At 45.9% G+C, this 16,298-nt stretch overlaps 1 protein-coding gene across 2 annotated transcripts in view; it reads right to left on the reverse strand.

Moving 5' to 3' along the window:
* Positions 1 to 1,029: 1,029 nt before the first annotated feature.
* PITPNM1 (phosphatidylinositol transfer protein membrane associated 1) overlaps positions 1,030 to 16,298 on the reverse strand; it is a 318,418-nt gene continuing 303,149 nt past the window's right edge. For both annotated transcript variants that reach the window (XM_078659290.1, XM_078659289.1), the window contains exons 22-24: positions 15,465 to 15,648; positions 14,339 to 14,467; positions 1,030 to 2,455 (exon numbers count right to left, since the gene is read on the reverse strand). In XM_078659290.1, the coding sequence (XP_078515416.1) occupies positions 2,174 to 2,455; positions 14,339 to 14,467; positions 15,465 to 15,648 (595 nt within the window). In that variant the 3' untranslated portion in view covers positions 1,030 to 2,173. The remainder of the gene's footprint in view (positions 2,456 to 14,338; positions 14,468 to 15,464; positions 15,649 to 16,298) is intronic.

Raw genomic sequence — 16,298 nt, forward strand, 5'->3', positions numbered from 1 at the left:
AGTCTGTCCTGGTGGAAGGTCCTGAATCTAGATCTTGGATTCAGAACTGTCGTCATGCGAAAAGGTTCCCTCATTCACTGCCGACTCAAGTGTGGGCCTCGTGGCGATAGTCTTCAGACGCGGATACATCTGGAGTGTCTTCGATTGTTTGTCGGGACATCTCGAGCCTTCCAGCGATCAGACTGCTCAGCTTCTTCTTCAAAACAACTGGAAAGCCTTGCAAAGGGATTCCTAATGATCCAGAGAATGGTACAAGTTGCACGCCAGATGTTAGTCAATGTTTGGGAACTTGGTGTGCAGCTTGGAAAAAATCTAAAGGGCGTCCATTCCATCACCAATTGGACATGGTGTGGACTAAATGTCAAAAAAAGGAAGCTTTGCCGCGAAGGCCCTCAGTTGACTGGAATCTCGTTGATGTCGATATCTAAGTAACCGCGATCAATGACAATACCGATGTTCAAGGCCTAACTAGTATGAACTGACGATACGGAGCAGAGGAGCACACATCAGAACCTGACGGTGGAAAAAATCAAGTTGACTCCCATGTGCATTGCAAGTAAGAGGAAGAGTCACTTCACCTCGTGACTAGAAATACTTTTTCGAAGAAAAACAACTTGCACACTTCCGAGCCCAACAATAGATGCCAGACGTATGCTAAGCATGTGTATCTACAGCCAAACATGCCATCAAACATACAAGTTACTCACCTTCAATAACACTTTATCTAACAGAATGCCTAACATCCTGCCTAGCCTTGCAATCACAGATCTATGTTTTTTTTGTTATTCTGCTAGGTGTTGAACAGGGGCAATAGGTGGAGCAGACCTCATGAGCTTTGAGGTGGTTAGTTTATGGAGCTGTAATTGTCGCTTCCCGCAGCAATGCCTTTGTGCCTCTAAGGATGAGGATGGGCCAGCACCCATCTGAGGATATGAAAAAGACACAACTTATTCAATCTGATACTGGAGTCATTTAAAAATACAATCAAGTTACTTGTTCATTAGCTGTGTAGGGTGATGAGACAAGTAATGGCATTTCATAGCTTTATTTTATAACACTTGAATGGTCCAGGCTTCTGTACAATGAGTTTTGAATTAACTTTACAATTTTCCATTCGAAGGCCTTGTCTTACCCGTTACCCCAATTCTTGGCAAGAACATCACATGTAAGGTCACGTCACCTGCCTGGGACATCTAAAAGGATTCATGGGGTCTACCATAGATGTCCCCATGTGCGACCTTACAGCTACACACTGACATGCTGTCAACAGCCTTTTAACTGCCTCAGAACATGTTCGATACAACATTTTCACATTAAGGGTGCCCAGGAAGGCGGAAGACGACATCACCGGCGGAAGTAGTGCACAGGACACGCTGTCCTGCCCCTGCGAGGCCAGGAGCAAGGAAGCAAACTGGAACACGAAGCCAGGAGTCTATGCAAGTCTCGGAATGTCAACGGTTCTGCTTCTTTGAAGCATTTTTTTCAGGGGTCTTTTTAAAAGTCATTTTTATTCACACGTATTTTAGGTTTTGTTTTTTTAAAGGTTGCAATAAAGTGCTTTTGTTTTACTTTGCGATAGAGCTCTTCAGTTGTTTCGCTCAAATTCAGTTCACAGTTCGATCAACGTTGAGTTGAGGGGTTCAAAGACCACCAGCTTGTCTAATGTCCCAAAAAGACCCCGGAATGAAAAGTGCAGAGTATACTTATCATGTGGAGGGATCCATTTCCTATCCAAGTGGACTGGACATTTTTTTTGCGTTGTAATAGCAAGACTAGCCCTAAAAAAGGAATGTGTTGGGAGCGGAGGAGTACTGGTGTCACCGAGAGCCCTGCACGGTGGAAACAGATGCATTAGTGGAGCTCTGTCAGGCCGCTGCAGTGCTTTGGAAGAGGTGTGTATGCCCTGTACTGGAGGACCTGCAGGTAAGGAGTGAAGTGCATCAGCACAGCCGGGCCAGGGTCCAATTCTTGAACAGCAAGGGTGATGCAGCAAGTATGAGGTGCATTGACAGAGGTCTTCACAGGTCCAGAATAATATCTTTCAGCTTGAAATAAATAGGAGGGGGGTTGTTCTTGCCTTGGTGCATGCTGGCTGCTGGGAGGGTCCTCAGGGTTTTCAGAAGAGGGTGCCCCAGCTCTACCATGGCACCTCTGCATGACGGTCACATGGTCTTCACCCTTCACCCTCTAGCTTGAGACTGACGCTCCGTGGCTTGCCCCTGACCAGTCCTGGTGGAGCGGGGGTTCCGCTTTCACGCTCAGAAGACCCCCGCTCGCCGGCGGTGTGGCGGGAGCGCAGGAGGTGGCTCTGCTTCCTCAGGAAGTTCACGGGCCCCGGGCAGCCGTAGGCCCCCTTTGACAGTCCAGCCCGTGGTGGGTGGTTCCCTTTCGGCGAATGGGCCTGGCTTGTGCTCTCCAGCTGCGCCAGGTGTGCCACGTAGCCCTCCGACAGGAACTGAAGGGGTGGGGGCAACAGGAGAGAAAAGATGAGTTATTAAAGTGCTCTTGATATGCCTCCCTCATGATAGAAGGTTCCTAGACCAGCATCTCTGAAAGGCCAGATACTCATTTGTTCCCCGGTGGGACAGAGGAGCCCCATGCTCACCTCCATTTCTGTACCCACCGAAGGACTCTACATACCCCAAGCAACTGGTTGAGTCCCCACTTTTCACTCACACACCCAACACTATATCCAGCATTCCCCCTATGTGATAACCTCCCCTTCTGTTTGTAGCAGCCTCTTTGAATTAGCTTTATGGTTTTGCCCTGGCATCTCTAGAAAGTCAACCAATGCACTTACTGCCCCTTTCCATGACTGAATTTAGCACATATTTACAACAGTAGTCTCATGTGGTCTGGGCTGATGCAAAGTCCAGCTTCTTGCCCTGCTCATATTCCCAATAGTAAGTGGAGTGTTGCTCTGTCACCACTCAGACTCAGACCACCTTAGATTGTTACAGTTTTAAAGGTGAACACCAGCATGTCAGTAAAGTCAGAGGGCACTTACTCCAATTGTCCCCAAAGCCAGGTTCAGACCTCCATCGCTCTGGGTGCTTACTCCACTTGTCCCCAATACCAGGTTCAGACCCCCGTCGCTCTAGGCGCTTACTCCACTTGTCCCCAGTGCCAGGTTCAGAGCTCCCTCACTCTGGGCGCTTACTACACTTGTCCCCAGTCATAGGTTCAGACCTCCCTTGCTCTACACATGGGCAAGGACTAGCAGGAGAGTAGAGTCAGAGGGTACTTACTCCACTTGTCCCCAGTCCTAAGTTCAGACCTCCCCTGCTCTACACATGGCCAAGCACATAAGGAAACTTCCTAGATTTCCAAAGATGTTTAAAGAACTGGCTGCCTCCCCCAGCCCCTCCCCCATGTGAGCCTCCTCGTCCACCCACCGAGCAAAGATTGCCTTACAACATAGGGTCCCACCAATAATGAACATTCACGGCAGCCACCAGAGCCCAGCTGGAGATTGTACTGTGGAAATCACAAATAATCTCTGTTAGCATAGGCTGAAACCATCTCTTTTGTGGCATCCATTTTGTCAGCTATGTAATTCTTCTATCCTCTGCTACTTGTCTTTTTCCCTGCCTGTGCTCTCTATTTTAGTTAACTTCCTGACTCAGCTAAAAGCAATATGCATACTTAAGAGTTTGTAGCGGCCAGAACACCTGGTCTTAGACTCAACTGTCAATCTCTTATTTCTGCCATAAGCACTCCTGCTCCACCTCCCACTTTGATGATAAGTGATTTCCCATTTGCCCATGTTTGTCGGTAGTTATTCCTGTGCAGGCCTGTACCTTCTATTTATAACTACATGCTTACCAGTGCAGAAAATCAGTATAAAAGGCCCATGGTCTGTGTATTTAAGCCACTACCTCCTGGAACACTTGAGGGTGTTGTATGGACGTAGTCTCACTCATGAGTGAATAAACTTGTTATTTGATATTCCAGCTTCCGTGCCATTCTCCATTTTGTTGGTCTAAGGACCTGTGGACAGATAAGGGTGAACCCCTGCACCGGTGGGCACCTAAATAGGCTAATTTCCACAGTTTGGCGCCCGACTCGTGGGGCTCATTGGAGACGCGGCCATCCGAAGGAGTGGTCTTGACGGAGGACAAGAATTTTACTGAGGAGGTACCCGGCACAAGGAGACCATTTGTCTTTGCAGACCGAAGTGCTTTTCCGGTTTTCCTGATCTGACCCTCCAGGTGGTGGCCAGTCCCGACTGAGATCTCCTTTAGCGTAAGTATTGCAGTGACCATTAGGTCGACCCAGAGCTTTGTAGGTGGAGGTTGTAGACTTTAGTTTGGTAAGGTCGCTGAAGCGACACTCTTGTTTTGGATTTGCTTGGCCAAGATTCTGGTTTTGTTTATTTATTTATTGCAATAAATGAAGGCAGGTAATGAGGAGATTTTTCTCTACTTTGATATATTTGGGATAAGTACTATTTTACCATAATATTATATTTTACTGTAATATTTTTGGCTGCCTGCTCCTAGCGTACTTCGTAGGATGTGTTGGTATCTTGGAGGTACCAATATGGATCTAGAAAGTAGTCAGCCGGCTCCCCTAGAGGGGACACCTAATAAGTTTATGTATATTAAATATGGTATTTCTTCCATAATGTATAGTACACTGTGGAACAAATATACGAAAAAGGATCCTGAAATACGATGGCCATTAAATGGGTCATTTGATTTTAAGAAAATACAGTATGTTGAGCAGTGGCTGTTTAAACGAAAGAGTCAACAAGATATATTTGATTGTGTACGAATGTGGGAGAAAGGTGAATGAGAGAGTGAGGAGAGAAGAAGCTATAGCAGAAAAAGAACCGCGCAAATCGATCAAAAAGCATTAGAATTGAAAAATAAGGAAATAAAAGAGAAAGAAGATAGGGAGCGCCATTTAGAGGTAACTGGCCAGTACCCTGTTAGGCGCCCCATTTATTCCATACTTAATAGACCTCAAGATGATTCTATTTTGTTAGATAGACCTCTGTCCCCGTATAAATTCCCTAGTGCCCCTGAGAATGAAGGTTCTGATAAGGAGCATTTTTCTTCAGAAGAGAAAGATATGGATAAACCAAACAGGCGGATGACTCGCTCTACTTTGACTACTGAACACAAGGCAACTCTAAGATCCGCTGCCCGTAAAGCAGCTCGTGGGAGTGCCTCCGCTCCAGGAATTCTAGCAATGGTTCAGCAAAGGACAGATTTAGAGCAGTTATATTTTGTAGAGACGTTTACTTGCGAAGTAATACTCAGTTTTAGACAACATTCTGGTGCTCTAGACCCGTCTGATAAACAGTTAAGTGATGGCACCTTTCTTTTTCCACAGGTGTCCGATCCAATTCGGCGGGTGGTTAAATTGCACGTTGACGTATTCCGTTTGCGAGAGGAGAAAAAGGCAGCTGGTTAAGCTAGGGCTGAACAAACAGTTCAGAACCCAGCGTGGCCAGAGAAGCTACAGGGACAGATAAAGACACTAATAATCCTGTAGTTACTTTAAAACCGATTGCTGAAGCTGCACCTTTGTATGTTCCTCCAAAGGGAGCGGGAACAAGTGACGATAAAACTTCAGATAATGCAAAGGGATATTATATTTATAATTGGGTCTATACCCCTTGGAGTAGAGCAGATGTTATGGCTCTTAAAGCTGCTTTGCCTGATCCGTTCAAAAATCCAGCTGCTTTTTATGAAGAAGTAGAAGGAGCTATTAGCTCCTGCACAATGACGTTGCCAGATATTGACATTTGTTTTGGCCTTATTTTACCCCCTGATATGTGGAGATCAATTTGGAAGGTAGACGATAATGTAGCTTATGGTGATACTTGGGTGCATTTAGAGGAAATAGATACTGATAGAGAGCCTGCGCAGAAACCACAACAGGTGTTAGTCACAATAGCCTTGGGAAGATGTAATAAGTTGAAAACTCTTATACCTCCTAAGAAAATAGATTGGACGACATTAGCGTCTTGTAAGCAGAAAGCGAATGAGTCCGTTTCTGATTTCTTTACGCGATTTGAAGAGACATTCCATGACTTTAGTGGGCAGTCGTTGACAGATGACACGGGTAAGCATCTGTTTGTTGACAAATTTGTCGCTAACATGTTGCCAGAAATAGCTAGTCGCCTAAAGGCCAGCGCGAGTTCATGGACTAAGTCTTGCCCTGTCTCTCTTTTGACTATGGCCCAGTATTATGAGCGTCAGGAATTGGAAGCAACAGGCAAGGAGGATAAAAAGGTTAAGGATTTAAAAACGAAAGTTATGTTGGCTCATTTAGAGGTGGTGGTAGAGGAGGACGTGTGATGTATCGCCCTGGTGAACCCCCTTTCCCTCGAGCAACTTTGTCTTCTGATCAGTGTGCGTATTGTAAAGAGATTGGACATTGGCGTTCTGAGTGCCCCCATTTGCAAGGTCAGCAGTATCAGCGGGGTAGAGGAAGTATGAGAGGCCACCCGGGAACACAGGAAATAGGGGATGAATGGATAATCGTACCAGAATTGAGGCAGTTGAACACAATCCTAATTCTTTTAATACCTTTGATAGGCAAAACCAATACCAAATGTCTGATTATTAGGCTGATGGTCCTAAGGATTCTGATTATGCATAGGAATGCCTAGGATGGGGTAAGGAACCGGTCGAGGTCCCAGTAGATCAGAGGGGTCCCTATGTCGATGCAAACGTCTTGGGTTCTACTGATCACTTTCCGGTTGATACAGGAGCTACTCGTAGTGCTTTGTCTAAACAATTGGTTCCTAGGGCTCCCCTGTCTGGCACAACGATCGCATCGATAGGATTTGATGGGACACCTTCCCTTAGCCCACTGTTGCAACCACTTGCATTTAGTCTTGATAAATTCACTGCAACAAGTCCATTTCTGCTTTCCCCTATCACGCAGGATAACATCGCGGGTATCGATATGCTTAAACATTTTCGTGCTACGATACGTTGATTCCCAGAAGGTGTGCGTGTCATTTTAAATGATAACTATTCAATGGTTTAGAGGTCTTGCCTTATTAAAGAAGATATTGCTTTGGCATCACTACCTGGTACCTTGTGGGCTACATCAGATACCGATGTGGGTCAAATGGTTATCCCACCAGTACTTATTCAAGTGAAAGAAGGTGCTTCGTTGCCCCATTATAAAATGTATCGAGAAGGTGAAGAAGCATTGATCCATATTGTTCAGGATTTGATCAGAGTGGGGGTTGTGGAAGAAGTTCCTTAGAATACCTGGAATAGCCCTATTCTTCCTATTTTGAAAAAATACATGGATTCTAAAATTTATAGATTTAACATTGACTAGAGAGAGGTCAACAAGATAGTAGTACCCCAATATCCGGTAGTTTCTGACATCACGACACTTCTTACTATTGTTCCTCCTACTGCAACTAGATTCAGTGTGATCGATTTCAAGAATGCTTTCTTCTTGATACCTATTCATTTGGACAGTCGTTATTTGTTTGGCTTCACTTTGAATAATCGCTCATTCAGATTTTGTAGAGCTCCACAAAGGTATACAGAGAACAACGCGCAGGGATAGAAATAAACTTGGAAGCTGAAGGCACATAAAATGCAGGCTAGGGCATCTTTTTTTGATCCCAAGCACCATAAATAGTTGTCATGTGGATCCAAAAGGGATATCTTCTTGCAGCTCCTCCAACAAGGCTTGAAACCTGAATTTTTTTAAGGAGACATTGGACCTAGTCACGACTTGAATGCAGAGGAACTTCGTCATACAGATATTCAGAGAGCTCCGGAGCAGAGTCGGTCAGGTGCAGAAAATGGGAGCTGACAACAGAGCACCAGTTGGCATCCTGTTTTAACGAGGAGTCATAGCTAAGGCCACATGGCACCGGTGCGGTAGAGACAAAGCTGGGATAAGAGTTTCTGGACCAGTCCGCAGCCTGAGGGATAATCCATAATGTGAAGATTCTGTGGCAAGATAAATGCATAAGAAAAGGAAAAAGGTCTCTGAAATCCTCCAGTGAGCAAAAAGTATTTTTGTCCAGTGTGAGCTGGGACATTTACAAATCCCTGCTGGGTCTGAGCGAAAAGTTGCACAGTGGTCCCAAATACATTCCAAACTGCTTATTGCCAAAACCAGCGTGCATTAATTCCAAGAACTTCCAGGTGAGGCCTGAAAGATGTGCAAGTGAAATTTATTTTAGCCTACCTATAGGTGCTACATATTTTAATTCTGTATGCTTACTTCTGTAACCTGTCTGAGACTTGCATTGATCTTCGAAGGCTCGGGTCAGTTATTTTGATGCAGTACTTGTTGGGGTTCCTGAATCCCACTCTAATCTAAAGGAATGCTGCAGTGCTGTGACTCACCCCTGTCATGTGGCCCTCAAAAGGAATATGCTACTTACCAGTATGCATCTGTTCTTGGCATAGAGGGCTGCAGAGTGGTACATTTATGAATAGATCGCCATCTGGTGTTGGGCTCGGATGATTGCACTTTGTTTTTCTTCTGGAGAAGTCTTTGTCGTCATAGATGACTCCTCCTCTCGGTGTTAGTGCGCATGGGCATCGGCTCCATCCTTAGATTGTTTTGCCATAGTAGGGTTAGATGGAGTAATGTAGTATAGTACATAAAGATATGCCCATGTAAGTGTATCTAAATAAGATAATGTTGGGACAGACACAGGTTTCCGGGGAGGCTGGGAGGGCATGTACCACTCTGCAGCCCTCTATGCCAAGAACAGATGCATACTGGTAAGTAGCATATTCCGTTCGAGGCATATGGGCTGCAGATGGTACATTTATGAATAGATTGTAAAGCAGTTACCTCCCTAGCGGTGGTCACCAGTGTCTGTCGCAACTGTTTGAAATAGAGTTTTTAATACAGCTTGGCCCACTCTGGCTTGTTGTGCAGCCTGTACATCAACACAGTAGTGTTTTGTGAATGTATGTGGTGTAGACCAAGTTGCTGCTCTACATATGTCATCTAGGGGAATGTTCCCTAAGAATGCCATAGATGCTCCTAGTTTTCGTGTAGAATGAGCTCTAGGAGGAACAGTTAATGTTCTCTTTGCTTTAATGTAACATATTTGTATACATCTTACAATCCATCTGCCTGCTTTAGAGATAGGATTGCCCTTATGTGTTGGGGAAAATGCTACAAATAGTTGTTTAGTTTTCCTGAAGTTTTGTGTTCTTTCTATGTAGTACAAAATGGCTCTTTTGACATCTAGTGTATGTAGAGCCCTTTCTGCCACCGTCTGTGGCTTTGGAAAGAAGACTGGTAATTCCACTGGCTGATTGATGTGGAATGCTGAAATTACTTTAGGCCAGAACTTTGGGTTTGTTCTAAGAACCACTTTATTCTGGTGTAACTGTAGGAATGGTTCTTGTATTGTCAATGCCTGTAATTCACTTACTCTCCTGAGTGAGGTAATGGCTATAAGGAAAGCCACCTTCCATGTAAGGAATTGTATTTCGCACCTATGCATAGGTTCGAAGGGTGGCCCCATTAGTCTGGTGAGTACTACGTTGAGGTTCCAGACTGGGGAAGGTGGTAATCTTGGTGGAATGACTCTTTTAAGGCCTTCCATGAATGCCTTTATCGCTGGTACTCTGAACAGTGATATGTGTTGCCTGTTTTGTAGGTACGCTGCTATAGCTGCTAGATGTACTCTGATAGATGTGTACGCTAGATTACATTGCTGTAAGTGTAATAAGTAGCAAATAATCTCCTTTGTTGATACGTCCAGAGGGTTGATATTGTTATTAGTACAGTGTATAGCAAACCTCTTCCACTTAGCTGCATAACATGCTCTGGTGGTTGGACGTCTCGCTTGTTTAATTATCTCTATGCAATTTGGGGGTAGATCTAAGTACCCAAATTCTAGGATTTCAGGAGCCAGATCGCTAAGTTCAATTGAGTTGGATCTGGGTGCATTATTTCTCCATGGTTCTGTGTAAGATGCATGGGTAGAATTCGTAACTTTTGATGTGGCACTTGTGAGAGTTGCAGGAGCGTGGTGAACCACGGCTGTCTTGCCCACGTGGGTGCTACTAGTATCATGGTCATTGAATGTTGTTGCAGCTTCCTGACCACTAATGGAATTAGTGGGAGAGGGGGAAAAGCGTATGCAAATTTGTTGGACCAATTTATCCATAACGCATTGCCCTGCGACAGGTGATGTGGATACCTGGACGCGAAGCTTTGGCATTTTGCGTTCTGATGAGTGGCAAAGAGGTCTATCTCTGGTTGTCCCCATCTTTGGAAGAATGGCTGCAGTATTTGGTGGTGCAGTTCCCATTCGTGTATTTGTTCCGACTGTCTGCTTAAGATGTCTGCTATCTGGTTTTGGACTCCTGGTAGGTGTTCGGCTAACAGATAGATGTTTTGAGGAATGGCCCATCTCCAAATTTCCTGTGCTAGTCTGGATAGTTGGAGAGAGTGCGTCCCCCCCTGTTTTTGAATATAATACATTGCTGTCATGTTGTCTGTTCTGATCAGGACTGCTTTGTTGGTAACATGTATCTGGAAGGCTTTCAATGCTAGAAACACTGCTAGTAGTTCTAGATGATTGATGTGCAGTGTTCTTTCCTGCACACTCCACCTTCCTTGTACTGTGTATTTGTCCATATGTGCTCCCCATCCGGTGAGCGATGCGTCTGCTGTTATTGTCACCTGTGGAATTGGTTCTAGGAACGACCGCCCCTTGGTAATGTTTGTTATGTTCCACCACTTCAGAGAGCGGTGTGTGCGGTCGTCTACCAACACCAGATCTGTAATCTGCCCTTGAGCCTGATTCCACTGTGTCGCTAAGCATTCTTGTAGCGGACGCATTTGTAGTTTGGCATATGGTATTAGCAGTATGCAGGATGACATCATGCCTAATAGCTACATGAACACTCTTGCTGTTAGTGAGTGTTGTGGCTGAAATCTTTGAATGATTGTAAGCATTGTTTGGATCCTGACTGGGTTGGGGTACACTTTGGCTTTTTCTGTGTTTATAGTAGCCCCCAGATATTGTTGAACCTTGTTTGGTTGTAGGTGTGACTTTGTGTAGTTCACCGTGAACCCTAGCTGGTGTAGTAGCTGAATTGTCTTTTGTGTGTTTTGAAGACATTCCTCTTGTGACCTGGCCTTTATTAGCCAGTCGTCCAAGTATGGGAAGACATGAATTTGTTGTCTTCTTAGGTGAGCTGCTACCACTGCCAGGCATTTTGTGAACACCCTTGGTGCCGTTGTGACACCAAACGGAAGGACTTTGAACTGATAATGTTGTCCTTCTACCACAAACCTGAGGTATTTCCTGTGGGCTTTGTGAATAGGGATATGAAAGTAAGCGTCTTTTAGATCCAGTGTAGAAAGAAAGTCCCCTTTCTTCAGTAAAGGAAGTACTTGTTGGAGCGTGACCATGTGGAAATGTTCCGAATTTATGTATGCGTTGAGAGGTCTTAGGTCCAGTATTGGCCTTAGAGACCCGTCCTTTTTGGGAATTAGGAAGTATAGGGAGTATACTCCTGTTCCTTGTTGGTGCTGTGGAACCTTCTCTATGGCATGCTTTTCTAGCAGTGATAGTACTTCTTGTTTTAACAGTGCCAGGTGATCTTGTTTCATTGGACGCTGTTTGGGGGGGATGTTTGGTGGGGTAGCTGTGAGTTCTAGGCAATAACCATGTTGGATAATTTGTCTTACCCACCTGTCTGATGTGATGTTTTCCCAGACAGGTAGGAACTGTGATAGGCGTCCCCCGACCGGTGTTATATGGTCTGGGGGGAGCTGTATGAAGTCACTGTTTTGGGGTTGGAGAGTTGCGGTTGTTGTTGTTTCCGCGACCTCTACCCTTGTTGTTGTTACCCCTGTAGCCACCTCTGGAATTACCTCTGGGTGATGTAGGTGTAAAAGAGGTTTGCTGCTGGCTTGTACCTGTATTTTTGGATCCTCCTCTATAGGTGGATCTACGAAAGGAACCTCTTTGTGTCGGCTGTTGCAATGCTCCCATTGATTTAGCCGTTTCGGTATCCTTCTTCATCTTTTCTAGGGCCTCATCTGTCCCTGTGCCGAAAAGTGTTTTCCCATCAAAAGGTTGGTTCAGTAACGATGTTTGTACCTCTTGTTTGAACCCTGATACTCTGAGCCATGCATGTCTCCTTAACATGATGCTTGTGTTTGTAGACCTTGCTGCAGTTTCTGCCGCGTCTAGGGCGCACTTTATTGAAGTGTTAGTAATTAACTTCCCTTCTTGTATGAGTTGATCTGCCCTCTTTTGATGTTCTTTAGGGAGATGTGTGATGAGTTTTTCTAACTCATCATAATGCGCTCTGTCATACCTTGCAAGTAGTGCTTGCGTATTAGCTATGCGCCAACTGTTTGCCGCTTGAGATGCTACTCTCTTGCCAGAGGCATCTATTAGTTTAGACTCTTTGTCAGGAGGTGGAGCTTCTCCTGTAGATAAAGAGTTTGCTCTCTTACGAGCGTTTGTGACCACTAGTGAGTCTAGAGGAATTTGCCCTTTAATGTATATTGGGTCTTTTGGAGCTGCCCTATATTTTTTATCGATTCTTGGGTTCAATACCCTAGCCCTCACTGGGTCTTTGAATATCTCAGATGTATGACTGAGAAGGCCCTTAAGCATTGGTAGTGTTCCTGATGTTCTTTGTGCAGTAGGTAGTGTTTCTAATAAGAAATCCTGTATTTGAGGTTCTGCATGTAGATCTACCTTATGAAATGTTGCTGCTCTATTAATGAGTTGTGCAAACCCAGTATTGTCATCAGGAGGTGAAGGTTTTGAGGGATACAATTCAGGGTCGGTATCATTATCTGACCCTACATTATACTCTTCCCATGGGTCTGCCTCCTCTGGGATTGTGTCTTCATCGTCCCCAGGCTGTTCCCCCTCCCCTGTGTCACTCTCTACATCTGTTGTAGGTGTAGATGGTCGTGTGGGAGGAATATTTGGCCTATTGTGAGGAAGAGGAGAAGATGGTGTGTGTCTAGGTTTGGGAGAAGAGGGAGGAGTTGTATTCGTCCCCATTGTTCTCTTCTTCGGATGAGTCTTGTCGTCCGAATGTTCATTCTTCCTCTTTTTAGGTAGTTCTGTGACTACCTTGCCAGTCTTTGGGTCAATAAACAGTCTTTTGTTTAGGATCAGTGCCGTGTTCCTGTGTCGGTACCGCAGTTTTCGGGTCCGAAAGGTGTTTTTTCTTTTGAATGTCCATTTGTATTTTCGGTGCAGAGATTTTATTCGGATCCGATTTCTTCGGTATCGAAGATGTCCCCGGTGTCGAGGGTGTTTTCGACGCCGAAGCGTGCTTCGGTGTCGACATGGACTGCTTCGACTTCGAGCTTTCCTTGACTTGGTGCTTCGGTGTCGATGTGGTCCGTTTATCGGAACCGGAACCACTATGATGGGAGACCGAGTGTTTCGGTTTCTGTTTCGTTGCCGGGCTCGAAGGCGGGGCGTTGGAAACTTTTTTCGGTTGTCTGACCGGGCTCGAAGGCGGGGTCGATACCGTGGGGGGGTCTGTTTTTTGGTAAAGGGACGTCGTCACTCACGGTTTGTTGGACGTCGATTTCCTCGACGTCAGACTCGTCCGCTTCAGACCCCGCCTCGTCGGCCTCTTCTTCCTCCTCTTCTGGGTGCTGGTCCTCGAACAGCTCCGGGATTGCTTGTGACTGCATTCTCGATACCTCGTGTCTTCGGGCTCGACGGTTTCTAATCGTCGACTTTGAAGAGAACGCTGCACAGGCCTCACAGTCCCTGGATTCGTGTTCAGGGGACAAGCAGAGGTTGCACACCTCGTGTAGGTCCTTGTGTGGGAACTTAGCACCACACGTTGGACATTTTTTGAATGGAGTCCTTTCCATGGACCCCGGGCTGGACTACGTCGAGTTTCTCGTAGTCGTCGTCCTTCGAACCGCGTCGGTATGGAGTAAAGTCGCGTTCGATAACGATACCGTCGATTTGGAAAGGAATACGCGCCGGTTATAACCTTCTTTGTTGAAGTCGGTCCGGAGCGCTTCGATCCTCATCCGAACCCGATGGCGGAAAAAAACAATCTAAGGATGGAGCCGATGCCCATGCGCACTAACACCGAGAGGAGGAGTCATCTATGACGACAAAGACTTCTCCAGAAGAAAAACAAAGTGCAATCATCCGAGCCCAACACCAGATGGCGATCTATTCATAAATGTACCATCTGCAGCCCATATGCCTCGAACACATAGTTTTTGGGAGCATGAGAAGTGAGTCACAGCCTTAACAATATCTCCTGATTCAGCTGCCTGCTTCTGGCCCCAGGCTGCCTCTGGTCCGCACCCTATCCTCCACTTCCACAGAGAGGACTTGCTCAAGCCAAGTCGAACTCACCTGACACTGGTGCTGGAATTTCTTCACCACCCGGCCCACGATGTAGATCTGTGCAGGCAGAAGCCCCAGCGCTGTGTACATGGCGATGTCTTTAGTGGAGCCGTATCCGGCCACGATGCTCAAACCCACCTGTAACAAAAGGAACCGATTTGAGTGCGAACACCTTGTCCATGTGTGTTCAGTGAGCACGTATATATTTGACTGCTTATGGGATAGTCAGAATTTTCAATGGGACCTAGCTCCTCAACACCAGAAGATAATGTTATAGACAGGGGCCAAGAGCTGAGATGGCAAGCAGCCAGGATGAGGACTCACAATTGTTCAATCTAGATCTAGGCACCCATGATGGGTGGGGGAAGGCCTCCACTGGGGCTGCACGTGAGTAAGTCACTTTGCTGTGCCACCCTGCATCAAAAGGAAAGGGCAGGAGTGCGTAATTTATTATATACTGTGCATTCCTGCCCTTTCCCGCAGCTGGCACCGTTTTGGCTGCCTTGCGCCAACGCAGGACCATTGATTTTGTGTAGGAAGGGACACCTCCCTGCACAAAACTAATCAATGGAGGCGTTTTCTTCCTTCTATCTGTGCTGCAAAACACATAGAATAAGAAACAAACTACGAGAAATAAATGTATTCTAAAAGTAATTATCCTTGTAAATCTGGGAAGGTGCCAAAATCCATGGGTTTTGCGTGGGAACACTCACCGCAATGCCCATGAAAAGCCTCTAACGCAGAGTAAGACAAGGCAGCGACTTGCGCTGCATTGCATAACTTCATATCTTAGAGGCCATGAAAAGCCGATTCCCCCCGTTGCTGAGCCCTAATTAAAACGGGCGTGGTCATGACGGAACGGTTCGTCATAAGCACAGCTCGACTGATGCTCATGATGGAACGGTTCCGTCATGAGCATCGAAGGGGCTAAAGTGGCTTTGCGTGACCTGGTAAATATGATGTTCTAATTTGCGCTTCTGGAGTGCCACAAAAGTGATGCTCCGGGAGAACGAATGTGATGAGCCCCTTGGTTCGGTCTTGGAAAGGTTCTGCTTGCTGGTGGAGGCCTTGCAAGGGTCCCTGGATATGGTTCCTCTTGCGCCCCCTCAGGCCTGACTTCACTTTGCATTCTTACCTCTTGCACCAGGCTCTGGAGAAAGACCGCCTTCTGACGCAGAGGATCGTGGGTCAGCCCGTCGCAGAAGGACACAATGCCATGGGGAAAGTTGTGCTGCGAGAGCCACGCCACCACCCGGTACTTCTGCATGTCCGGCCGTCCAGTGACGTACACAATCATAAAGCCTGAGTCCTGCCAGTGCCTGTGTGAAAGAAATGGTAAAGAAGTGAGGTTGCGGTGTTAGAGCAAGAAGAGCGAGCAACAGGGAAATGAAGAGGGAGAGCAAGGGATGAGCATAGAGAAAGCAAATAGGTGACTGGTAGCATGAGGCAATCCGGTGTATTGCATGGTGTGGTTGTGCGATCTCTTTATGTAATAGACTTACCAACACCTTAAGGACTCTTAGGTTTCATTTGTCAAACCTTCAGCTCAACCCTGTCGCTGGGACTCTGAACAGTAAGGCTTACACAAAGGAAGAAGTGTAAAACATTTAAACAGCACAGCAATAGAAGAAGATACAGACAAGACACCAATGAAATCTGACACCAGTTTATAAAAATAGATTGTATTGTGTTGTATTTTTGGACACCTTAATGGATAAAAAGATACACCAGAGGGTTATGGAGATATAACATTTACAAGGTATATTAAATCAAAGCACTTCACTCTACCGCAAACAAGCTTAGACAAACTCAACTAATTTGACATAGAAATCTTTGGGCTAGTTCGAATCTTGTCACTTAGAGTCACTTTAAGCAACCAAATCCAGTAGGAAGCCAGTCAGGACGACCAATGAGGACCTAAACAGTTACCTCAGCAGGTGCAGCGGTCTTCAATCAGCTCCAGGCACTT

This window comes from Lissotriton helveticus, chromosome 1_1 (genome assembly GCF_964261635.1).
Source record: "Lissotriton helveticus chromosome 1_1, aLisHel1.1, whole genome shotgun sequence".
In the NCBI taxonomy this organism is placed as follows: domain Eukaryota; kingdom Metazoa; phylum Chordata; class Amphibia; order Caudata; family Salamandridae; genus Lissotriton; species Lissotriton helveticus.